Source organism: Penicillium hispanicum (assembly GCF_028827665.1).
Source record: "Penicillium hispanicum strain IBT 35686 chromosome Unknown utg000006l_segment0_segment0, whole genome shotgun sequence".
In the NCBI taxonomy this organism is placed as follows: domain Eukaryota; kingdom Fungi; phylum Ascomycota; class Eurotiomycetes; order Eurotiales; family Aspergillaceae; genus Penicillium; species Penicillium hispanicum.
The window spans coordinates 2,284,809-2,308,103 of NW_026623198.1; the positions used below are offsets into that span (position 1 = coordinate 2,284,809).

At 52.5% G+C, this 23,295-nt stretch overlaps 10 protein-coding genes across 10 annotated transcripts; 7 read left to right on the forward strand and 3 right to left on the reverse strand.

Annotated features, from left to right (window-relative positions):
• Positions 1-739: 739 nt before the first annotated feature.
• N7459_007186 (uncharacterized protein) lies at positions 740-1,706 on the forward strand (the record flags this gene model as incomplete). Its single annotated transcript, XM_056946354.1, has 2 exons — positions 740-901; positions 1,059-1,706. 2 exons carry the CDS (start codon positions 740-742, stop codon positions 1,704-1,706), a joined length of 810 nt encoding a protein of 269 aa, XP_056798353.1.
• Positions 1,707-2,220: 514 nt separating this feature from the next.
• Positions 2,221-3,466, reverse strand: N7459_007187 (uncharacterized protein; the record flags this gene model as incomplete). The annotated part of the gene is made up of 4 exons (XM_056946355.1): positions 2,221-2,528; positions 2,586-2,723; positions 2,778-3,143; positions 3,208-3,466. The coding sequence occupies 4 exons, from the start codon at positions 3,464-3,466 to the stop codon at positions 2,221-2,223; spliced, it is 1,071 nt and encodes a 356-aa protein (XP_056798354.1).
• Positions 3,467-4,481: 1,015 nt separating this feature from the next.
• On the forward strand, positions 4,482-5,536 carry N7459_007188 (NmrA-like family protein; the record flags this gene model as incomplete). Its single annotated transcript, XM_056946356.1, has 3 exons — positions 4,482-5,091; positions 5,155-5,317; positions 5,380-5,536. 3 exons carry the CDS (start codon positions 4,482-4,484, stop codon positions 5,534-5,536), a joined length of 930 nt encoding a protein of 309 aa, XP_056798355.1.
• A 3,201-nt stretch (positions 5,537-8,737) lies between these two features.
• N7459_007189 (U6 snRNA-associated Sm-like protein LSm8) lies at positions 8,738-9,100 on the forward strand (the record flags this gene model as incomplete). Its single annotated transcript, XM_056946357.1, has 2 exons — positions 8,738-8,762; positions 8,829-9,100. 2 exons carry the CDS (start codon positions 8,738-8,740, stop codon positions 9,098-9,100), a joined length of 297 nt encoding a protein of 98 aa, XP_056798356.1.
• A 1,360-nt stretch (positions 9,101-10,460) lies between these two features.
• On the forward strand, positions 10,461-11,582 carry N7459_007190 (uncharacterized protein; the record flags this gene model as incomplete). The annotated part of the gene is made up of 1 exon (XM_056946358.1): positions 10,461-11,582. One exon carries the CDS (start codon positions 10,461-10,463, stop codon positions 11,580-11,582), a length of 1,122 nt encoding a protein of 373 aa, XP_056798357.1.
• Positions 11,583-12,989: 1,407 nt separating this feature from the next.
• Positions 12,990-14,264, reverse strand: N7459_007191 (protein ERV29; the record flags this gene model as incomplete). The annotated part of the gene is made up of 5 exons (XM_056946359.1): positions 12,990-13,062; positions 13,130-13,194; positions 13,246-13,739; positions 13,866-13,978; positions 14,098-14,264. The coding sequence occupies 5 exons, from the start codon at positions 14,262-14,264 to the stop codon at positions 12,990-12,992; spliced, it is 912 nt and encodes a 303-aa protein (XP_056798358.1).
• A 543-nt stretch (positions 14,265-14,807) lies between these two features.
• N7459_007192 (uncharacterized protein) lies at positions 14,808-15,959 on the reverse strand (the record flags this gene model as incomplete). Its single annotated transcript, XM_056946360.1, has 1 exon — positions 14,808-15,959. The coding sequence occupies one exon, from the start codon at positions 15,957-15,959 to the stop codon at positions 14,808-14,810; it is 1,152 nt and encodes a 383-aa protein (XP_056798359.1).
• Positions 15,960-17,543: 1,584 nt separating this feature from the next.
• N7459_007193 (putative nucleoside hydrolase) lies at positions 17,544-19,116 on the forward strand (the record flags this gene model as incomplete). Its single annotated transcript, XM_056946361.1, has 6 exons — positions 17,544-17,579; positions 17,635-17,738; positions 17,801-17,970; positions 18,027-18,061; positions 18,117-18,416; positions 18,487-19,116. 6 exons carry the CDS (start codon positions 17,544-17,546, stop codon positions 19,114-19,116), a joined length of 1,275 nt encoding a protein of 424 aa, XP_056798360.1.
• Positions 19,117-20,015: 899 nt separating this feature from the next.
• N7459_007194 (uncharacterized protein) lies at positions 20,016-20,477 on the forward strand (the record flags this gene model as incomplete). The annotated part of the gene is made up of 2 exons (XM_056946362.1): positions 20,016-20,359; positions 20,426-20,477. The coding sequence occupies 2 exons, from the start codon at positions 20,016-20,018 to the stop codon at positions 20,475-20,477; spliced, it is 396 nt and encodes a 131-aa protein (XP_056798361.1).
• Positions 20,478-21,242: 765 nt separating this feature from the next.
• Positions 21,243-22,436, forward strand: N7459_007195 (uncharacterized protein; the record flags this gene model as incomplete). Its single annotated transcript, XM_056946363.1, has 2 exons — positions 21,243-21,842; positions 21,900-22,436. 2 exons carry the CDS (start codon positions 21,243-21,245, stop codon positions 22,434-22,436), a joined length of 1,137 nt encoding a protein of 378 aa, XP_056798362.1.
• Positions 22,437-23,295: the final 859 nt, after the last annotated feature.

The following is a 23,295-nucleotide window of genomic DNA, read 5'->3' on the forward strand; positions in this document are numbered from 1 at the left end:
TTGATTGACTCGGCGAATATGTCCGAGCTTATTGGGAAGTTGTTTGCTATCATAACTGATCTCGGTGATTCGGGTCAATCGCGTGAAGCACGGATGATTGCGAGTCTAGCAGGTAGATATGCCACCAGAGGCGGCGACGCATCTCAATCTCGAAGGGGCTCAGCCCGAAGACGGTTCCGCGGGATGAAGTCCCAGTCCCAGGGCCATGCGATGGACAGCGGCTGTCATGCTCCAGACGAAGATTGAATCTCCTGGGGGCGAAGGCAAGTGAGAAAGAGGACAGCAGCTTGAAGTACCTCTAGGCTAATGCGACTGAAGAAAACCTGCCCCCGCAAGTACTTCCAAGGGTGCTTCGGTGACAGCTACGAAGAGATCGCCGGGGGTCCTGGCCGGATCTCGCGGATCAACCATTCTCATCGAAGAGGGATCAGTTGGCACTTCCCCCAAGCCGGTCGGGGTGGGGGGCGAAGCGTCATGACGACAGACTAACTGGTTAGCTCGCGCGGTTGAAAGGTGTCCAGCTCAGATGGGGATGCTGTGATCATCAACGGGCTTGAAATCAACCCCGAGCGCGGGCTTAGTCAGTCGGATTAGGTTTGTCAGAAAACGCCGAGCGCCGAGGATTAATCATCACTCTATTCAGTGGATCTCCATAGATCAACTATAAAGATCACTCCCCATTTGCGTGAAACACCATCCACTCAGCTCCGCCCCTTTCACTATTTCCCCATCTCATAACATGACTGCCGTTCTGATTACAGGTGCGACGGGCAAGCAAGGAGGCTCGCTCATTCGAAGTCTCATCTCCCGCAACGCCCCCTTCGAGATCTTGGCTATCACGCGAAATCCGGAATCTGCGTCAGCCCAAAAACTCAAGAGTCTATCCCCCAGCATCAAGCTGGTTGCAGGGGACTTGGATCACCCGGGCGCTATTTTCAGAAGGCGCAGAGCTTGACTTCAAACCCGATCTGGGGAGTGTACAGTGTGCAGGTAATTTAACGTCTCGCCATAGTATGTCCTATCATACGGGAGCCCACAAGGCTAACTTTGCTACTCAGGCAGCCATTGGCAACAGTTCCGAGGAAATCCAAGGCAAAGCCATAGTCGATGAGGCCCTCAAACACAATGTCAAGTTCTTCGTTTACAGCTCAGTGGACCGTGGTGGTGAGGACCGTTCATACAGCAACCCAACCAAGATTCCGCACTTCCAAAAGAAGCACAACATTGAGCATTATCTTGTGGAACACTCCAAAAACAGTGCGATGGATTGGACCATCTTGAGGCCCGTGGCATTCTACGAAAATCTGACCCCGGACTTCTTCGGCAAGGTCTTTGCGACGTGTTTCAAGATGTCTTTGAAAGGGAAGGCGCTTCAACTCGTTGCTACAAGTGACATCGGATACTTTGCGGCGTATGCATTTCTCAACCCCGAGCAGTATAAGAGTAAGGGGATCTCTTTGGCGGGTGACGAACTGACCTTGGAGCAAATGGCGCAAATCTTTTCCCGCAAAACAGGGAAAGAGTTGCCGATGACTTTCCGACCAATTTGCTCTTTCTTCATGGCTGCCATGAAGGACATGGGTTATATGTTCAAATGGTTCCATGACGAAGGTTATGGGGCCGATATTCAGAGACTGCGCGAGATCAACCCTTCGATGAAGAACTTCGAGACTTGGCTCGAAAAAGAAAGTGCCTTTTTGAAGTGAGGGTGGATGACGGGAATGTTGAATCTGGGGATCGCGCGTGGTAGTTTTCTACGATCACAGATCGTCCTGGATGAACTATTTGTATGATAATTATCTGTTTTACATTTGGCGTTTATTGCAGTCAAACTCGAATCATGTTAGCTGGTGCGGCGGAAACAGCATTCTTACAGACAACTCTAGCCATGGTTCTGGAGTATTCGGAGATGGACGTAATTTCTAAAGGGCACACCCCAGAACCAGAGACAAATTTTTAACTTGGTACTAGATTTTCGTTTGGGTCTTGAAAGAACTCTCCCTAAAACATGGGCTTATAAATTCCGTTCCATGTACTGATCCGGGCTCTACAGTTGGGAGCGAGTCTTGGTTCCTCCATCCTGCAAGAGTCCTGCATCTACCTATATTTATCTATGGATACAGTGCTTGGGTTTGGTTACATGGCATGTCCGATATTCAGGATTTTGTTTTATATAAATTCTTCTGCCAACGCTGTGAATAGTAGTCAAATGCTTGAGCCTTAAATCAAGTCCGCTACGTTCGCCTTCAAAGTCGCTTCCAGAGTAGACCAGCCCGGCTTGCCCATAGATCTAAGCAATTGCTCTGCCCGATCGGCTGCTTCGATTTCCAGTGTTCCGGTCCTGTCCGGATGCATCAGTGGCTCACGGTCAAATTCACGATCAGGAAAATCCCTCTGGAAGATTTGGGTGATCTCTTTCCATGTAAAAGGCTTTCCAAATGCAAACAAACGCTCATCTCGAACGTCTTGATTGATGAGGCCTGCCACATGGAGTAGGGCAACATCCTCTGCATCAACGAAGTAGGCCCCTGTTCGGATTTAGTAAATCCCCCACAATGCATAGGGCTATCATGAAAACGCCTCACCAGTCGGTATGATGTATTTGAGGAAAGGCCAAATTTTATGAAACTCATTTCCAAAGATTGCCACGGGCCAACCGGATGAAGATGCATGCCCCTGATTTTTGGGATCGACAGAGGGCCCAAAGCATAGGGATGGCAGGACTTTTGAAACGAGTTAATATCCTGACGGAGCAGATAGAGAAGATGAAAATATACCTGTGTTGACCACGAAACCCGGCTGGCACTCCCGCACCCACTGCCAGGTTGCCTGCTCCCCCAACGTCTTGCTCGCAGCGTAGACGTCGAATCCTCCCTTTGGAGTGGGAGGCAACATCCCACCTCGGACTCTCTCCACTGCCTTCTCATTCCAAGTGTTTGCGGTGATGAGTGTTGAATTCATCTCGTCATGCTCGAGGAAAGATGAGTAAACAGCAGCCTCCGAGGATGACGTGTATACAAATCGTTTCACTGTCGGTTCCTGAGCTGCCGTGATGAGAAGATTCCGATTCATATCGATCACACTATCGATAATGTTTGGGGTGCCACCAAAAACCGTTGCTACGTGAGCTACACCTGAAATCCCTGGAATATGAAGCAGATATGTTAGCAGGGTCGGATAGGCTGCTCCTGCATGGATAACTGTTACCTTGTATTGCATCATGGAATGCACCCGGACGAGTCGCATCTTCGACTTGGACCAGTTCGAACTTGCAATCTTCGTATTTCACTTTGTATAGCTCCTCGATCCACTTGCTTTTGAAAGGGTCTCGAACGGTGCCGCGGACATTGTACCCAAGACGAAGGAGCTGGCTGGCGATATGAGAGGCAATATAGCCATTGACGCCAGTGACTAGAATCCAGGACGCTTTCGGGACGGCGAGGTTTTTCACAATGGGCTCCGTCATGTCTGTGGTGTTTGCCAATGCTCGATTTCTTGTGTAGAGTTGTTCCAAATTAAGACCCAAGCTCCCAGCTCCTGGCTACTTCAGCGTTCTTATATCATCACCAGTTGAGATGAGACAAGAGAGGTTCTGAGAACACCCAAGGTAACCCATAAATATTGGTCATCAGCCAGTTATGTTGGGGAGAACCCTGTAGCCGATTTAGACCCGGCAATGAAGTAGACGTCACCGGTAGAGATATAACTAACTAGTTATTATTCATTCGGCCTTTTCTTGAGCCCGACGTTAAATTACCGGTTATTGATCCGTACTGAAACCACCAAGCTTGGTACCGCTCCATACCCAATGGCTGTCCTGTAGACATTCGTCATTAGGCTAGAATCTTTCTCCCGGGGATGTGAACCAATCCTGTGAACCGTTGCAGAAATGAAAGGAGTGCCCAAATTCAACCTGAACCCTGAATAAACGACATTATCACTAGTCATTGACATCTTAAGGCATTTGTCGTTAGGACCCAGTCATAGCTTCGTTATCGAATCACACTACGGTATTATTAGTATACTTATTACAGCAAATTTACGCATTTACTTATTACGCTTTTAGAAGTTTCGAGTCTTAAGGCACTCTTAGTAAATCTTTACGGCCATGTAGGAAAAGAAGGGGGCAGTAGACTCCAACCCTTCAGTTGTAGTGCCATGTGTGCAACGTCAACTTGTCTCCAAATTCAGTGTGCAGTCAACCGTGACTAATACCATCGAAAGTACGGACCGGATGGGAGGCGAATAGCTGTGATCCCGGGCTTATTTTACCGCCCGAGATGATTAAGCGGGCATCTATTACTCATTGTAGACAGTCGGGGATAGGACTGGAGCCGTATTATTATTATCAGTTAGTGACAAAATTGGGAAACCGGGATAGGATTGTACTAAGTATAAATAGAATGATAGATGCTGGTCATCTCATGTTTGACACACCTTTTTCATCACTGCATATCATCAATCTCACCTCCTATTCAACCATGGCCATCACTGTTGGAATTGCAGGAATCACTGGCAAGTTTGCCAAGCGTCTGGTGTCTCACCTACTTCAGCGTCCTGAGGTTGCCATTCGCGGATACTGCCGTGATCCCAGCAAAGTGCCAGAAGCAATTTCTTCGTCATCGCAAGTCACCCTCTTCCAAGGCGATGCTTTCAGTAAAGATGCGATCAGCATCTTTGCCAAAGGCTGCGACGTGATCGTGTGCTGCTACCTCGGCGATAATAAGCTCATGGTGGATGGTCAGAAAATGCTGATCGATGCCTGTGATGAGTACGAGATACCTCGTTACATCGCCAGTGACTGGGCCCTGGACTACACCAAGCTGAAGCTTGGCGAGCTGTTCCCCAAGGACCCAATGATCCATGTCAAGGCCTATGTTGAGACCAAGAAGGTTCAGGGTGTCCACATTCTCATTGGAGGATTCATGGAGCCCATCTTCAGCCCATTCTTCAACATCTATGACCCTCAATCCCAGACCTTCCGATTTTGGGGATCGGGCGACGAAGTGATGGAGGGAACCACCTACGACAACGCCGCAGAATTTACCGCTGCGGTTGTCGTGGATCCCAATACCACTGGCGTTGTGAAGTGTGAGTTTATTAGTACCTGTCCGGCATTTGGTTTGTTCCTTGCTTGCTCACGACGTCTTGTAGACCTCGGTGGCCGAGCTACCATCAAAGAAATCGCCGTATCCTTCGAAAAGGTGTACAGAATCAAGCCCACCTTGGAAAGCAAAGGGTCACTTGAGGACTTATACAAGCTTATGCACGAGAAGCGCGAGAAGGAGCCGGAGAATATGTACAGCTATATGCCGCTGTATGTACTAGCATTTCCCTTTTTTCTACAACAACATACTGACTCCCTCAATCTTCCACTAGCTTCTTCTATTACTACTGGGTTAATGGTCAGACCATGCTGGGTACTGATCTAGACAATGAGCGGTACGCGGAAGTCAAGCCCGTCAGCTGGGAAGCCTTCATGGCCCAATGGCCTCTAGAGGCTATTCCCACTGCTTTCTTTGCCCTGAGTGGATAAGGGAGCAATGGCGCTATAAAAAAGCCAACTACGGCTGTGTTGGATTTTTCAATTTCTCAGAGGATTGTGGCTCAGAAGCATACATTGGCATAATAAATTACTGCGAATTATCTGACTTGCGGCGCTTCTTTGCTGAAAATATTAGTCACAGTCTGACCGTATGAGCTCCATAGAAAGGCTAGCTCCTTTCGAGTTGTACATCTAGTTCCGATTTCCAGCGTTGTGCGCTTCGGCAATGAAACCCACGCCGCAATTCACTAAACAGGGCAGGTGGTCATTCCTCAATAGTTCAGTTCGTATAATCAGTTCAATCCTTCCTGCCTAAGCTTCCTATATCATCGTCTTTCTTCTCTTTCCTAGACTGCAAAATAGCAAAAAGGACATAATAACGCAGGAGAACACACGGAGTGGTCAGAAACGTCAGTCATATACATAAGAGAGACGAAGGGGGAGAGAGAGACAGAGCGCGCGCAAGCTATCTGTATAGCCGGGGCGACGGTCTGCAAACCTCAGGCAGTCACAGTCAGGATACAACAGTGCAGAAAAAAAAACAAAAATTCTCTGTACAAAAAGCCGGTTTGAAAGACTCTCATGCTGCAATAATGGTCGGGCCCTCGGAATAAGGCTCAATTGAGACACCACCAAATGGAATAGATTGGCAGGTTGTGTTTGTGTCCGAATCAGCATAGAAAGAAGCATGAGACCCTCCACAAGTGTCTTCCGACCAGGTTTTCATCGTTCCCTTAGAAGGGCAGGTAGAAGAGATATGACTGAATGATTGTCCGCTAACCGCGAAACAGTAATTTTCCTCGTGGGTTTGGAGGACTTCCCAGTCCCCAGAACAATCCGTGGTTTTAAAAACGTTGGCGCGGAAAAGGGAGGCGTTTGTAGTCATGCTTAAATGGGCGACGGTGAATCCGAGGATCGTGACAAGACGCATCGTGGCGGTATAAGATTGAGAGGAAAGTGCGGAGTTGTTTGAGATATATTGAGGTATAACAGGGTGAACGATTGGCTTTCCAAGTAAAATTGAATTGCAGGCTTGGGGAAACTGTCCATCCAAGATAGATGATAGTGGAGGAAAGCCCTTTATATTTGATTATTAGTGTCACACTATTCCTATCTTCGCAGGCAAAGTGATCTGGCCCCACTAAAAGCCCACCCACGAAGATGGGGCCGTCTTCGTCCTTCTTGCCTGTTTAGGAGTAAAACTGGCGGAGACTGCGAAGACACACTATGTAAGAGGTGTCTCCGCCTGCCGAAGGTGTCTATTGAGTCGCTGCCATATATTTCTGTGAGCGTGGAATATGTTATGGAGCAAATTGCGCATCCTTCGGCCCCCTCGGCATGGCATATACACCACTACATATTCCTATTATAATTTGAGTCGGTGTGCTATCAAAGGAAATCCCTAGGAGCCCTCCCAGTGCTCCCCTTATGGGACTAGGTAGGCAGAAATTCGCTACATCAGTTACACAGATACACCAGCGCGTATATATATAATTATTTGTAGGGATAGGACTATGAATTGCTGGTGAATCTAGACACATATCTTGACAGAGGGTAGCTACATGAGAAGCGAGTAGGGCAGCTGATAGGGTGGTTGACAGGGGAGTGGGATATACTATATGGTTTAATGGGTCACTTCCTGTACCTGGATATGTTCTGATTGTGTAAATTTCATTAAAAACCTGTAGCAAGAATACTATTAGTAGCCACTCTTCATATCGTCGCCCTAATACTATATCCTCGATTTTTGCATTCCTGCGATTTCGGCAAACTAAGGATTGCTTTCAAAGGGCATTTTGATCCGGTCTGAATCAGGAGTTTGTACCTTCCCCTAAGAATACTGGAGGGATCAGTTGCTACCATGGCCCCCACAACCGTTAGCCTCCATACCCCTATAAGCATTAGCCTTACAGGCTTCCCAGTGATTCTTTCACCCCTCCCCCCCCCCCCCCCCCCAAATACTTTTATGATCGCGGGGTTTGGTATAGGGCATATGGTGAGTTGCGCATCTTTAGGCCCAGTGAGTATGGCACGATCCACAATTCCTGTTATAATTCAGGTCTATATGCTATCAAATAAACCCCTAAGAGCCCTTGCTACCCAGGGCTCCCCTTATACACAGCAAATTACACGCAAAGATAGCTATAACAGGTTCTTAAAGAAGTATAGGACTCGGTGGGCAGAACCCGCTACGTTAGTGTAAAAAGGCTGTAACTAGAAATCAATTTACCGACCAACATGCCGTTTGCACCAATCTTAGGGAAAAGGATCTATCTTTAGGTTCGTAGCGGCTTTTGCATGCGATGGGAACATAGGGCAAAATCGATTTTGATGGGGTGCGAGAGTGGTCTGCGTGGGCGGCCCAAGTGGGCCTTCCCGCACCACAGACCAATGGGCGCGCCTGAAGCACAACTGGGCTACTCAGCTGCCTGGAACATCGGATGGTGATTTGATCAAAACATACAATTAATCGAGGCCCCTTCGACATTTGTTGGTATATAGATGATATAGACCAAGAGCATAGGGGTGATTCCGAATTTGTAACAACTTCACCTACCTATGGAAGCCCTACTACTGCCTAAGCCATCTATTTTATTTTCCAACTGATTAGTGCACTTGAGCGCAACCACCTGATCACGTGACTTGGATGTCAATCCAATGCAAACATCTGCGAAGACCGCGATCCTCACGTCAAGCTCCGTCACTGCAATCCCACCATCAATTGACCCTGGTTCGTCAATTGGACAGCTCCGAGTCCCACGGCTGCTGAGCTTCGTCACGAAGAGCCTTCCCAAAAACAATTGAATTGGTCACCCCACTTCGACAGCAGCATTGCCTTGGAGCTGTCTGGACTTCCCGAACGGCGTGCTGGCTGCCTTGCACCCAAGCACAGTGATCGATTCCTTTTTGACACGGCTCTGATTGCCCTTTGGAAAAATTTCATGCGGGTGTCATCTAGCCTCCCTCGGACCCATTTATTACGCTTACGCCGGCATATACGATCCAGCACAGCTGAGCAATAGCGACCTTCTCTTACTCGGAACGCATTGAAACATCAACGTCGGCTGCACCCCATCCTGGAGCCTGCAGTTTTTACCGGGTTGACATCGACCAGCTGGTACATCTGTTCTGAATACAGCGAGCGAGTCTTGATCGGATCATCCCCCCTCTACGAAACACAACTCACCCATCATGTCCCTCCAGCCGTACATCAACAGTGAGTGATATATCGTGTGCATCTGTGATCTGTGGGCGTAGCACTAATGTCACTCTACGCCCATAGAAAAAGTCCTCATCCTCACAGTCGACGGTCGAACGCTTCTCGGCACTCTGCTCTCGACCGACCAACTCACCAACCTCGTCCTCACAGATACCGTTGAGCGCATCATCCGCACTCCCGAAGATGACGAGCCTTCATCGCAGATTGAGCACGGACTCTATCTGATCCGCGGTGACAATGTTGTGATCTGTGGGGAGGTAGACGAGAAAATCGACACGGATATCGACTGGGCCAAAGTCAAGGGCGAGGTTATCCGGGACACGAAGAACGCATGAGTATGAGACTGCATGGACTCTTTTGATTTGCGTGTTTGGGCGTTGAGGGTCTGGGCAAACACGCATATGACGAACCGAGGGGGATGAAGCCGATTTCGCGCCAGACCTGTCTCGGAGTGCCCGTATGAGCGTGCAGTTCCGTCATCCATGATTCCCGCGCCTGTCTACTACGACCAATTTTTTATTCTAGTGGTCGCGACGCACGGGACTCGCAACATGCTAGTGATGATATGCTCTTCCGATGATGGAATGGATCCAGGGATACTTCTACGATGGCTTCACGTGCGAGCCCTCGCCTTGGCCTGAAGTTCGGCCTTGTTGCGTTTGGCTGCACGCCCGCAGAGAACAGCACGGAATTGGGGGATTCCGTCCCGGTCATCAACAGGATTCCACGAGTTAGAGAAGTCGGATGGGTATGGAGCTAGGGGCAAGGCAACAGCAACATCTCCCCCGCTTTTTGGCCAGCGTGGGAGTTTGCCACGATAACGGACCACGAGAAGAGGGTTGCATAAGAATAATCGATATACAAAAGTACCACAGCATCCTCTCCTCATTGCGTATACTTTGTACTCGCCGGATGCTTACAGCCCCCTTTTTTCTCTCTCCGTTTGCGGCGCAGCATCTCCACTCCGCGGGAAGATGCCAAGCCCACGTTGACGACGTATACTTCGCCGGTCGTGCATATGTAGTAGTCATATATCCCTTGGGGTAGACCACTCTAAAGAATGTAGCCAGGCGTCATTGAGATCTGGGCTTGGCCGCGTTGCCCGATCGCATGCATCGTACAGTAGCGCCATGCCGGGGCTTGCCAGAGAATTGCGGTCAATCCGGTATGGCAAGAGAGTAGAAGTATTCGGGGGTTGGACATTTTGGGCCGCAATAGCACAGTTCGTACAGCGCCAATCAGGACGAAACAAATCAGAGCAATGAAAGTGTAGTGACGATGGTCCGCAACGTAGCCTTAGGCAGGAGAAAGCCAAGGACGGCTCGGGACTCCCGCCCCAACTCCCCTCCGACTCCTGATCCTCTTCTCCCCCCGTTTCACCCTTACCCCTTCTTACTCTGCCCGCCACGCCCGACTCTTCTCTCTTGCCTTCCCTCCGCTGGTCGTTGGGTTCTCTCTCTCTAAACTCCGCCGTCACCGATCTTCTACCCCCCCTTATCCCCCACGCTCTACTTCAGCCCTTCATGCGGTCTTTATCACCACGGAGCACAGAGGCAATTCCGGGTCAGATTCAGCAGTTCGACCGGTCCGAAAGCCCCTCGTGAGCGTGCACCTGGGGATCCCCCCACAATCATCAGAAACAGTCAACGCCAAACAAAAAAAAAAAAAAAGAACCCCCCTTCCCCCGCGTCAGCCATGTGGCTCTACCGGGGCGTGCAGTCGGCCGTGTTCTACTACGCCACCTGCACCCCATGTGCGATGAGCGTCGACCGGCGGAAGCGCAGGAAGGAGGCTGCTCGAGCACAACGACTGAAGGAAAAATGCGACAACGAACTGGTCAGCGACCAGCCTCGTCCGTTCCCGCAGCCGACCCCGTTCAGTACCAACGCAGGTTGGCGCGACGAGATCGCCTTGGGGCCGGGCCCCCCGACCCGTCGAGGTGGCCACCGTAATAACCAGCGAACAAACAGCTGGACCACGGACCAAAGCTCACAAATGAAGAAGGATAAGAGTGGGCGTCTCATGCAACCGCTGGGTGATCGGTTGAATTGGATGCGATACCAGCGCGAAGATGAACCACTTTGGGGCCAGGAAGTACGCGGGTCGTCCATTGGCTTCTCGGGTCGTGGTCGTGCAGACACCAATGAGCCGGCCAAGTATTATGCTGCCCAAGTGCCACCGGTCAATGATCTCCATCCACCCATTGTCAGTGGGCCGCGCAGCCGCGCCGAAACCCGGTGGATGCTGCAGCCACCGCCCAGCGCACGAGTCATGGCCGGAAAAGAAAGATCCGACATGTCCTCGTACGACAATGCTGGAGAATTTCCCGGAGATGGTCTATCTCACGTCACTCAGGCCAGCTCCCGTCGCAACCCGCGGGCCAATGAACGGATTGGCAATGACACTGGCGATGGAGTCTTTGACAAAAACGTCATCCAGCAGCAGTTACCAAGCCGGCCATCCGCGACTCGAGTGCGTGGACGCTCCGATAGTATAGGCCGCGATGATCTAGATATCTCCCGTCATTCTCGATCCGATTCAATGTTCTCCATGGCCAACACCGACGATCAATCCCTGATCGCGTCGTGGAAGTATCCTGACACACCCGCCACACGACCGGGGTCGAAATCGACAGATGATAGTGAGAAGGTATACGGACGCCCCCAGATCTCCAAAACTCTCTCGACCTTGCAGCCGCGGGGCCCCAAGAACAAAATCCACCTCTTGCATTTGGAGATCAATGATGACATGCGCGACGAGGTTGGGCTCGGACAACTCGAACGCATTCGCCCATGGCGTTGGAGCATGGACATCTAACGGGCTTTCCCTTCATCATCTCCCAACTAAAATACTCCAACTCGACCACTCGTCATCTCCCTCGATCACATCACCCTTTCCCATCTTCATTTCTTCCACCCATTCCATTCTCGGTCTCCCGGCGTTTCGAGCAAAAAGAGCAAGCGTTGTGTCATTTCTTGCAATTTTCATCGACTTCCCCGCCTACTACAACGCTACTACAACGCGTGTCATTCTTCCACTTGGGAATTGATTGCATGGCTGGTCCAAATGCCCCCAACAGCGAAAGACACAAAAATCTCGCTTGGCTTCAGCGTAAGGCGAGTTGCAGCGACGTCCGATCCTCACCCACCCTATCACTCTTTCACAGCTTCCTTTCTGGCCTCGAAAAGAAGCCACCCTATCAATCATTTCTTGCTTGGGAAAACCACATCCTTGGCTTCTCTTTTATCAACATCCTTACCTATCTTTAGACAACCTTTTTCTTCTCTTCGCCCTGTACCATAATCACCTCCACCGTTCGGGTTACATACATAGCGCATAAATAGCATGATGAATCATTGGATTTGGAAAATCACCCAAGCGTCACTGTCAAATTTGTTGCATTGTATATTTATATATATATGCCTTCGGCGTTTAATTATTCTGGGCGGGCATTGATCAGGCCGCCCAAGGCAACCTACTTAGTTAGTGTCCAGGTGATACCATGCGAAGCTGACAGCTATTGGATTGGGTCCATGGTATCATGACCAGCCTTGGGCGTCCTACATAGCCTCATCTCCTCTCTCGACGAAAGTGCGAGCTGGCCGCCCGGCAGGATGATTCATGTCTACGCTGCAACTTTGATTGTCCGAGCACAAGACAACCGAAGCTTGCACCGGCCTACTGAGCTTAGTCCGCGGACGCGAACAACCCCAATACAATGCTCCTAGTATTACATTAGGTCAAGCTGCTCATGACCTCAATAAAACTTGTCATTCGTTATTGATTCAATCACGATCCGTTTTTGAAATCATCGCATGCACAGGACATGTCTTTTTGTAGGATGAAAAAGAGGCAGAGGCAGAAACAGGAAAATGGCCGGAAAATGGGAGAGACGATCACAAAATCTCAATATCTCAATCCCTGGGAGGTGAAGTGTGAAGTGGTGGGGAGCAACCAATTTATGGGATGAGAGCAGAAAGACGGTAGCACGCGGAAGAAGGGATGATCTGGATGACGGATCTCTTGGGACAATGCAAATAGCAATGAAGACGCTAAAAATCTCCCCCGCGGGTCGAACGACTTCAGCTCCGGAGGATGCAATATTTTAAGTTAGGAGAGCGGGCTTCTCGCTCGGATTTTCCATGCTTCCCTCCTCTGGTCGTTTGATTGCAAGAGCCGCAGGGTATATAGAGAAGGGCGAACAATCGTCTTTCTCTACCCGCTCTAGTAGACCTTCTTCTTCTCGTCCATGCTCAGTTGGCCCGGGCCCATGTTGACCAGCAAGAGGAGACCCCCGCTGCAGACAGAGTTAGAACGTTGCAACTCGCCGGAGACAAAAGAAAAATACAGGGGAAGACACGTACACAATGGACAGAATCTGGAAAAAGTCGTACTTGGCAAAGTCCTTGTGCGGGTGGTGAGGGTGGAGCTGGTCATCGGTCAGTCAAGTCAAGAGTAGTCAGATCAGAAGTAGTCGTACCGTCCAGAAGTTGTTGACCAGCACATTGAACACACTCAGCAGCACCACAAGGATAATGGCGCTCCACTTGGCCTTGAAGCCGACAATGACCATGACGCAGGCACCCAGACCAAACAGGCTGACCAGAACGCGCCAGAAGCTCCACTGGCCGGAGAAGACGAACCCAATGAACAGGAAGATCAGCAGTACACGCCCGGCGAACTGCACGTACATCTTGCGGTCCTTCTCGTCGAGCTGGGGCAGACCGGCAGGCACGAACTTCTTGCGCACCCACGAGTCCGAGAGCACCATGAGGAGACCACCGACGACACTCAGGTTGCGCAGGAAGAAGTTCAGGTCGAATATAAGTCCATATCCCAGGCCCTGGGTAATAACCACTGCCAACAACCCAGCCACGGCGTACTCGGTGCGTTTGCGGGCGATGACGAGGGTCGAACATACGGACATGGCGATCACATTGGTGATCAGGAACATGTGTGTGATTCCCCATGGGACTATAGTCCAAGCAAACAGATCGAGTTAGACAGAGTTACAGGCGTAGAAGAGGGAGGAGAGGTGGTGGGCCATTCGGGAGGGCGCGAGTCGCGAGGGCCACGATTTCGAGGTTAAGGGAATCTTACTCTTGCGGAAGTCACGCAGGTAGACCAACTGGTCGTTCCATTGTGTAAGAATGCGCAGCGAGTCCTCAATGAAGGTCACCACGATGAGGAACCGACCGATCGCGGGAAGGTACCTGTCGAGGCCAAATGAACACGGTGTCAGTGTATCCGTTCGAATCCCTTGTTTGGATGCGTGTTGATTGCTTGTGGTCTCTCTCCAGCAGCCCCCAGACGGAGCAGGAATCACACGTACGGCTTCACGGGATCGGACATGGTGTCAAGCCAGTCCTCAATCTTGCTGGTCTGCTCGCGAATGGCGTCGAGCGGGCTGGGATCGTTGGTGGCATCGGCGCTGGCGGGCCCGCCGAACGGGTTCTGGTGGCCGAGATTGTAGCCCGCGGTGCCACGGATCTGGGCCATGGCGAAATGAGGAGGGAATGAGAGGCGAAGGAAAGAGGAAAGGCGAGAACGAGCTGGGTACTGGGAAGAAGGGTTCACGGAAGTCAATACAGGGTGGAGCCGGGTATATACAGAGGGTCTCTTCAGGCCACGATGCCCGGAACTCGGCGCTAAGCCCCTTCGGGCCCCGTGACGAAAGATCGCGTTTTGGTTTCTGCGCCTACATTCTCTATACCAGACATTCTGCACATTCTACTTGCGACTTGGTTCCTCATTCCACGTGTGAGACAAAACGCCCGATTGCAAGCTATGCTTCAATTGTAATACAGCTGGACTACACAAAACAAACACATCGCCCAAGTTGTGCTTTTGCTCCTTACGCGACCCAGCGGGACAGTCTCGCCACGATGATTTTGCGTGGTGGGCTCATTTCCCCCACAGAGGGAGAGAGAGGGCGCTGGTATTATGGCACACCCCCGAAAACGCCAAAGCCAAATCAAGATAATAAATACAGGTCAAGGTGAAGAGAGAAATGGCATATAGACGGCGAATGGAAACAAGACATCACGCGGCCCAGTCCGAGTCCAGCGGGTGGCCCTTCTCACGAGAGCGCAAGATGTCGGGGATGTAGGTCGGCGTCACTGACACACGGGGCTCGACAGGCATCGAGGCCACCGGGGCCGGCTGGCTCTCCGAGGCGCTGGTCTCGCTGACGCTCTCCTCGGCCTTGCCGCCCTTCTTCTTAGGCTTCTTGGTAGAGACGGTGGTCCACTCGTCGTCGCCCTTGGAGGCTCCGAGCAGGCGCAACTGCTCCTCCTCCGAGGGCAGACCCTGGTCCCACTTCTTCTGAGCGGGAGCGGCCGGGGCGGGCTCAAAGGTGTCCAGCAGCTGCACCGGGGCAGAAGCAGGGGCGGGCGCAGCGCGTGGGGCACCGTTGACTCCGTTGGTCGCACTCTTGGCCTGCCAGGCGTTGGTGGTGGGTGGTTGAGACCGGCTAGCTTCGCGGCGCTCAGATTCGCGAGCGGCGTGCATCTGCTTCTCGAGCAGCTTCCGGCGCTGCTCTTCTGCCTCCTGAACCTGCTGCTTGCGGGCCTCGTTCTTGAGGCGCTGCTGGCGCTGCTTCTTGGTCTCGACCTGCTTGAAGGACTGGACCTTCTGCTTCTTGGGCTCCGACTCGACGTTGCCAGTCACACGGAGGACCGAGGCACCCGGGGCAGGGGCCTCGAGCATGTCGGACACATAGCCAGCCGACGGCACAGTGGCGTTCACCTGGGGTGAGGCAGCGGGAGACAGGTCATCATCCGCATCAGCGCCGGTGGTCGAGGAGGCGTGGGAGCCACTCTCAAGCTGGGCAGTGGTCTTCTTCTGCTTCTTCTTCTGGCTCTTGCTGGAGGGAGCCGTGACCTGGGAGGTGCCATTCTTTATGCCCGCTAGACGGCGGGCCATCTCCTTCCGATCGATCTCCTCGTCCGGCTTCTCATCCTCGGTGGTGGGAGGCGACACCACGGTCTGCACCTCTGGCTTCTTGGCTGGGGCGGGCTCGGGTGCTTTTGTCTTCCGCTTTGGCTTCTTGGGGGCTATGGTGGCCTCGGTCTTCTCCGCCGCACTTCGGACAACCGTCTTGGCCTTCTGGTTCGAGCCATTGGTGTAGTACCATCCAAGACCACCTGCCACCACGAGCAGGATAGCCCAACTGAGATAAGGGTTCATCGTCATTGAGCTAAGCACACGTCAGTACCAGTTGTTCCCGGTTGGGGCTGGGGTTGCCTGCACTCCACACGTACAGTCGGGGAGAGGTCGTTCCAGGCAAAACGTCGTGGATCAAGTAAGTTCACACTACTGGAGGGTTCCGTGCTTTGAGGGGGGGGGGTAGGACAGTCGCGCACGCGCACAGTCAAATTGCAGCTGCAAGCCGAAGTGTTTGTACGCGGGTACCGAGGAAAAAGGAGGATGGTCGGGGGGAGGAGAGCGAACTTAGAGGACCCGGCCTAGCATCGATAGTCGTGGCGAACGTAGGCGCAATTGATCGCAAGAATCCAGTCCACGGGAGCGTGTATCACGGGAGGAACAGAAAGCCAACTCCAGGGAGCCGGGTTTCTTTGCCGCTGGGTAGAAGGGGATTTGGCGATGCGTTGCTGAGACGAGGTTCGGGGGCAGCGCTGCACACTCAACGGGCAGGATTGCGCCTGGCCGGAAGGGAAGAAGTCAACGCAAAGAAGAGCTGACCTCTGTTGGCATGGAAGCGCAGGGAAAAGAGGGAGAGAAGGGCAGTTCGCGCAAAGGAACGTGAAGAGCGAGACAGGAGAAGGAGGTGTCGAAAAGGACACGCTTTGGAATCACTTGGAGTGGGCTCCGGTACGGTACGGGGGGCGTACTGCGTCGTACGGGCCAGGCCCTGGGTCGGTATTCGTGAGGTAATATTGGTACCGCATCTTACTGGGACGCTGCCTTCCAGCAGGGCGCGATGCACCCTTCTCTTACTTGGACCGTTTTCTTTGATGTATACTTTCCTTCCTTCGCAATCCAGCGATGGCCCTCCTGCTCCTGCGGATCGTCAGCCGAAACTCGACGGAGTCTAAATCCTCGATTCCCCACGAGTCTACTCAGTCCATGCCCCGTCCAGACATGAAAGGCGTTATTATGAGGCTAGTCGAGTGGAGGCTAACCCCCCCCGGAACTGGTAAAATGGCAGTAAATTACCACTACCATCCACCTCCAAGACTTTCATTTCCCCTTGGATCTTGAGAGGCAAAAAGCGCCCATGCACCCTCGTCGAGTGGAGAGCTGGTGCAAATCAGGGTGCGTGAACAGGCCACGTCTCCCGCTCCCCCCTCCGGTATATCCTCCGTACTCCATATCGATTCGACAGGAACCCAACGGAGGACCTAGCTACATGATACTAGCGCGTTATGCTGAGCAAGGACCTCTGGGGCGTTGCTGTCGAAAGATTCGCGTCGATCCGGCAGGGCGATCTGATCCTCCCTTGCAGGCGCCTTCACACATCCAACCACCACGAGGGGAAAGGAGGTGCCGGGGGGCGATTGCAGCTGTAAATGCAGATGATGAAGATTCGGCACGGCAAACGGGTTCGTTTGCGTATCACAAGTCTCATGGTGGGTATACTCTAGGAATTACCCATCGAACTGTATACTCCGATCTCCCATCTGTTGATATCTCGAAAAGGAGAAAGGGGGCAGAAGTGATGCCTGAGGCACCCAAACGATGACGGTCGGCGATAAGCGTCACTATCAATCCCACTTCGATCATCTAGTCTGTCCTGCTGCTCCCCCACTACTCACCATGGCTGGCAAGAAGATCATAATCGACACCGACCCCGTAAGTGTTGCACCTTCAATGGATGTGAAGCCGGCAAATACTCATCATGACTTAGGGCATTGACGACATTCTCGCCCTGCTGCTGGCGCTGTCATCCACGCCAGGGGAGGTGGAGGTGTTGCTCATCTCGTTGACGTTTGGCAACATCGAGGTGAAAAAGTGAGTGCTAGACACAGTTCCGTCGGACTTCATTCCGATTTTCTAATCATTCTCTCAATTAGCTGCCTGCGCAATGTGGTCTCCATGTTCCACATTCTCGAGCGGGAGACCCAGTGGCGCCGCGAGAAAGGCCGGCCCGAAGGCTTCGGCACATTGCGTGCCTTCCGCCCGGTGGTCGCCATGGGTGCGGAAGATCCTCTAGAGGATCAGAAGATGCTGGCGGATTACTTCCGTATGTATCGTGCAACTTGAGAACGGGACCGATCTGTTCTGACACCTACCCCGCAGATGGAACCGATGGGCTCGGAGGTATCCATGCTAGTGTATGTCACGCTCCCTTCTCCCAGGTCACCGATTTAAGCTGATATACGGATCCAGCACCCGCACCTCACCCCTACTCAAGCATGGGAGCATCTCTTTGACCCGGCCTTGGATCCCGAAGGCATCAAACCTATCCAGACCGGTGCCAAGCCCGGTGACCACTCATTCATCCCGTCGAGATTGCCTGCACACAAAGAGATCCTCCGTGCACTAGCCCAAAATGAGCCGGACACCGTGACCTTGGTGGCAGTCGGTCCGCTCACAAATCTGGCACTTGCTGCCGCAGAAGACGCAGAGACCTTCCTGCGTGTGAAGGAAGTCGTGGTCATGGGCGGTGCAGTGCACCTGCCTGGCAACGTGAGTTGAGCCCATACCACCCCCTCTCAAAATGTGTATCAAGTCCTTGAGTTGATATTGGATTGTGCAGGTGACGCCAGTGGGTGAGTTCAACGCCTATGCGGATGCCGTTGCCGCCGCGCGGGTGTTTGCCCTGACTTCCCCTACCCCCAACTCAACTCTGCCACCCACACGCAGCCCGCTGCTGCCCCCATATCCTGCGAAGTTGAGCCGGCAGTTGACCCTCCGGCTTTTCCCACTGGATATCACTCTGCGCCACAATGTCTCGCGGGGCCAGTTCCGTGAAGCCGTCACGCCCCTGCTCACTGCCGGGTCTCCTCTTGCAGAATGGGTCTCTGCATTTATGGCACACACCTTTCGGACCTTGGAACGACTGCATCCAGGTCACGTTGGCGATTCCGCGGAGCTGAGTCTACATGACCCGGTCTGCGTTTGGTACGCCCTAACCGCTGAAGACTCGCAGTGGGCCCCTTCGGCCAACTCGCCCGAAGACATTCGTATTGAGACTACTGGTCAGTGGTCTCGTGGGATGTGCGTAATTGACCGCCGTAACCGCCATCGTATTGAGGGTGACGAAGAGAGTGCGAGTGACCATGGGCTCTGGCTAAGCCAGCGCGCGGGCAATCGCATTTGGCGCATGGACAGGTCGCCTGCGGAGAAGACATTTGGCCAGATTATCCTTGACAGACTGTTTGGGTAGATCGGAAGTGACTGGCATGAAAGTGTATACTCCCAATAGAAATATAAAGGTAGATGTGCATCCCGAATGTAAAGAGCCACCTCCCTTGAGCTAATCCCGTGCCCTTGCTTAGAAGCCAATCACCAAAAGATCAAGGCGTCGGAAATTCACTCCTTCGCCAATGAAGGAGAGGTTCTGCGCCAGTCGCGTCATTAAAAGGTTTGCAGAAGCCATTCTTGCGTCGCCGCGCACTCGGTCTGGTCAACGTTCCCTGTCATATCCATGCGAGTTCCACTCTAGGGAAACGCGTTTCTCGGCAGATGCGCAAAGCCAAGTTGTGCTTGACCTGGCCTGACTCCCTCTGATTGGGCCTCCTCTCTGGGACATACGCGTCCTGGAATGTGAGGTCGACATTGTGTGTCGTTCTTTGATAGCTTTAATGCCTTGCCGTCATCGCCTTTATATCACAATCCATTGAAAGAATCGCCTTGCTAGAACTATTTTTGGGGCTGCAAACGTTCCAGAATCACGCTGGACATCCCCAGCCTCTTCGAATTGAGGCACTCCGGGGCCAATGGGGGATCTGACTCCCACACACGCCTCGGACTGGAATGTGGAATGCCGTAACCTAGGGATCAACGTTGACTTGTACTACCGTTTTAATACTGCAGCCGACCAATTGCATACATGTGCAATCCAGGAGGCTGTAGGACGATAGCATGGGGAATTGAAAGCCAGCCACTCCGTGGCCGCATCGTTCGGAGTGGTTGAAGGTGTATATATAGCCGTATCCGACCCGAGGGGGGTGACAGCACGCCCGGGAGATCTACTTCACACTCAAGCCCTAACCACCGATCCCTTCCTTGGGAATTGCCCATTGCTGTCAGCTTCTGAGTTTGTGCTCCACTTGTCTCTTCGCCATGCAAATGATCAACCTGCTTGGCTTCGGCCTCGCCGTGCTGGCCAGCACCGCGGCCGCTATGCCTCGGTTCGCCGGCGCCTACCATGGCGCTCGCATCCATGTGCACGTTCCGACCAACTCGACTGGCGCCTATCATGCGACCTCCACGGGGACGGGGACTCGTGGCAAAGCGATCCTGACGACGGGGGTGCCGCGGCCCCAGAATGGCACCCACGGCCACGTCCAGCACGGAGTGAAAGCGGCGGCCAAGGACAAGCATGTCAATGTCAACCACTGCCACGAGCTGTGTTCGCTGGAGTCACAAACGTGCTCGCTTGCTGTGCCCGACGATGATAAGTTTTGGTAAGTGTTGCGCTGGAAGTACCCAGGGAGTGGTTAGGGCTAATGACTGTCTTGGTACGACAATAGCTGGCAGACATATCTGCGCTGCGTTGAAAAGTGCCGGCCGGAGGACTTTTAGGGCGAGCGGGAGGTAGAAGTGGAATTGGAATCGGATACCCCTGTACCAAATATTTTTGGCGTGTTGACTATTGGCGTGCTAGTTTTCTAGAAGTTCTTGGAGCGGATTGCGGGATCATTCTAGCTAGGGCCCCGTGCTTGTAGCAGGCGTTTTATTCGTGCTCGGCGTCGGTTTAGCGGAGCTTGCTCAAAATTTAGATGATATGAATAGCATCTTTCACCGGAGAAAGCAGAAAGACGTACCTGGATAGAACCGTGGAAAGCAAACGACAATAGATGATTGCCTAGATATGACCCAGATACTTCGAGGATTGACGGGGGAATGACATGGGGAAAATGCATATGGATTGCTGCATCCGTCATGGCACGGCAATGGCGAGTCCAAGGCGCACGTGCTGGGCTGCCACCTCTGGATGGGGAAAATCAACCCCGGAGGTACTTGGACGACTATACAGCTGGCTATGACGGGGGAAGTCACTTCCAGTCCCATACTTCGGTGGAGTGATAAGCTCGGCTCCGCCCCACCGCGACCCGCTCGCCGCCAGCAAATGCCCGTTGCGCCCTGCGGCACGAGCTACCCCGCCCGCCAATCAGGGCCCGCCATTGCGGCTCGTGGGCTGCTCAAGCACGCGACACTCTATACATTTGCGTCGCACGTCCTGCGGTGTCCTCCTGCCCTCCTGCTCTCATATATAACGTTTGTCTCTGTCTCCCCTCCCCTCACTCCCGGCTGTGCAACTTCTCCCTTCTCCCCCCCTGTGAGGTCATGTCTCGCTCGCGCTTGCCGCCTACTCCTGCCATGTCTGGAGAATTCACCATCAAGGACCAGCCCGTGGACGGCTCCGATGCATTTGCGCTGCCGCCGGCCGCCTTGAGCTCCGCCAATGTCGATACCGCCAGCCGGCGCTCGTCTCGTTCGGATCCGACTTATGTGCCGGCATCACCTACATCTCCCGAACTCGCTGCTCGAGGGGGAAACCCTAACTCGTCCCGGTCGGGCACTGCCACAAAACGTCCCCTGGAGGACTTTGATCTCCCACCCCCTCCCACCCGGACCCGAAAGATCATTCAGATGAAACCCAAGTCTCCGGCGGCGTCGAAGGTCCCCGCAAAGACCAAGGAGAGCGGAAAGACTTCGACCCAGACGTCGCCCGAGTCGGCGGCCAACTCAGCCGCACCCACTATCAACACCAAGAAGAAGCAGCCCAGTGCGACCAGCGCTGCGGGGCGCAAAATCGCTCGCAAGACTGCCCATAGTCTAATTGAGCGGCGCCGGCGATCCAAGATGAATGAAGAGTTTGGCACACTGAAGGATATGATTCCCGCCTGCCAGGGCCAGGAGATGCACAAACTGGCCATTCTCCAGGTATGCTTCCCTTCTGACTCTCCCATTCAAAACTACAGTACTGATTATATCATGTAGGCCAGTATTGATTATGTCAATTACTTGGAAAAATGCATCCAAGACCTCAAGACGGCCGGGGCTACTCACTCCGCTGCACCGCCATCTCCAACATCACCCGCGTTCCTTGCCGAGGGAGGCACTGACTCAGTACAGCAACCTCCTCAGCGTCCACCCTCATCCGACTACTCCTACTCTACCTCAACCTCTCCCGAGATCGTGCCCACGGGTACTCAGATCTCAGATACATCCCCGTCATTCTCCCCACGGACTCGGATGCCCTCGGTGCACACTCTGCCCGATGTGTCCTCCGTGCTTCCTAGCCCGGCATTGGGTCCTACATACACATCCATGGACAAGCTGCAGGAGCTCCAAGGCATTGATCACGAGGCATCGGCTGCATTGCTCATGTTGACTCGAGACCGCAGAGGCACGGCTGACTCGATCAGTGAGCACTTTGCGGGGAGTACTACTCTCACGACTCAGCCCGAGAGCAGGACAGGACCTGATACGCAGCGGAGGAAAGGCATGAGTGTACGTGATCTTCTGATCTCATGAGTATATGACATCCCTGGGTTGAATGGTTGCGTTTGTTTATTCTGGGTGGCGAGCGTATCACCTTGCGGACTTGGGAGTTCTGGGTGGTGAAGTATTTTCAGCGGTTAAATGTGGGAAAACTGATGTTCATAATAATGGATTATGGCTTTACACGATCTAAGCTTATTCTTGTTGTTTATACTATTTCATTCTATTCCATGTGTGACGGGGTTTCTTTCCTCAAGTCTTGCCAAAAGCAGGATTGAACAAGGGAACGCGACTTGCGAGTGATTTCCTGCCTTCTGTAGGAGATAAACGTGTACCAGACTATCTCTTGTGCGATTAGCATCCAAGTCACGAAGAGAGTATATATGTCAGACTCATAGTTGAGAATCGTAGCCAATCCTTTGAGCCTGGCAGATAGGAATGAGATATGGAAAGCCAGCTTGCAGTATAAGTTGTATAAACTCAAAGACAGGGAAATAGCATCAGTGGAGTTGCGCAAAAGCAGAAAGATGCAACCTTCATCACACGCACTGTGTTGCTTTCCTAATTCAGCGAATTCGATTTTGCTTAGTCATACACCCCCGAATGGGGACAGACGAGAAGTTGAGAGAACAAGATGATTGCCTGGAGCTATCCGAGTTGAGTTTGAGAGCAAAGCGAGTCCTCTGCTGCTGTATGTTCATGTTTTGTTTTGGCTCCGCTATCCTCGTCGGGTCAGAAGTATGAATCACTCTGAATCAAGTTACTACCAAGTCATTTGTAGTGATCTGCCTCGTTTCCATAGTCCATTCACACGATTAACTGAGAGTTAGAGCTCATCCAATGTCACCACCAGCTCATTGGTTAATCCATTCATGGCAAAGAATCACGAGCA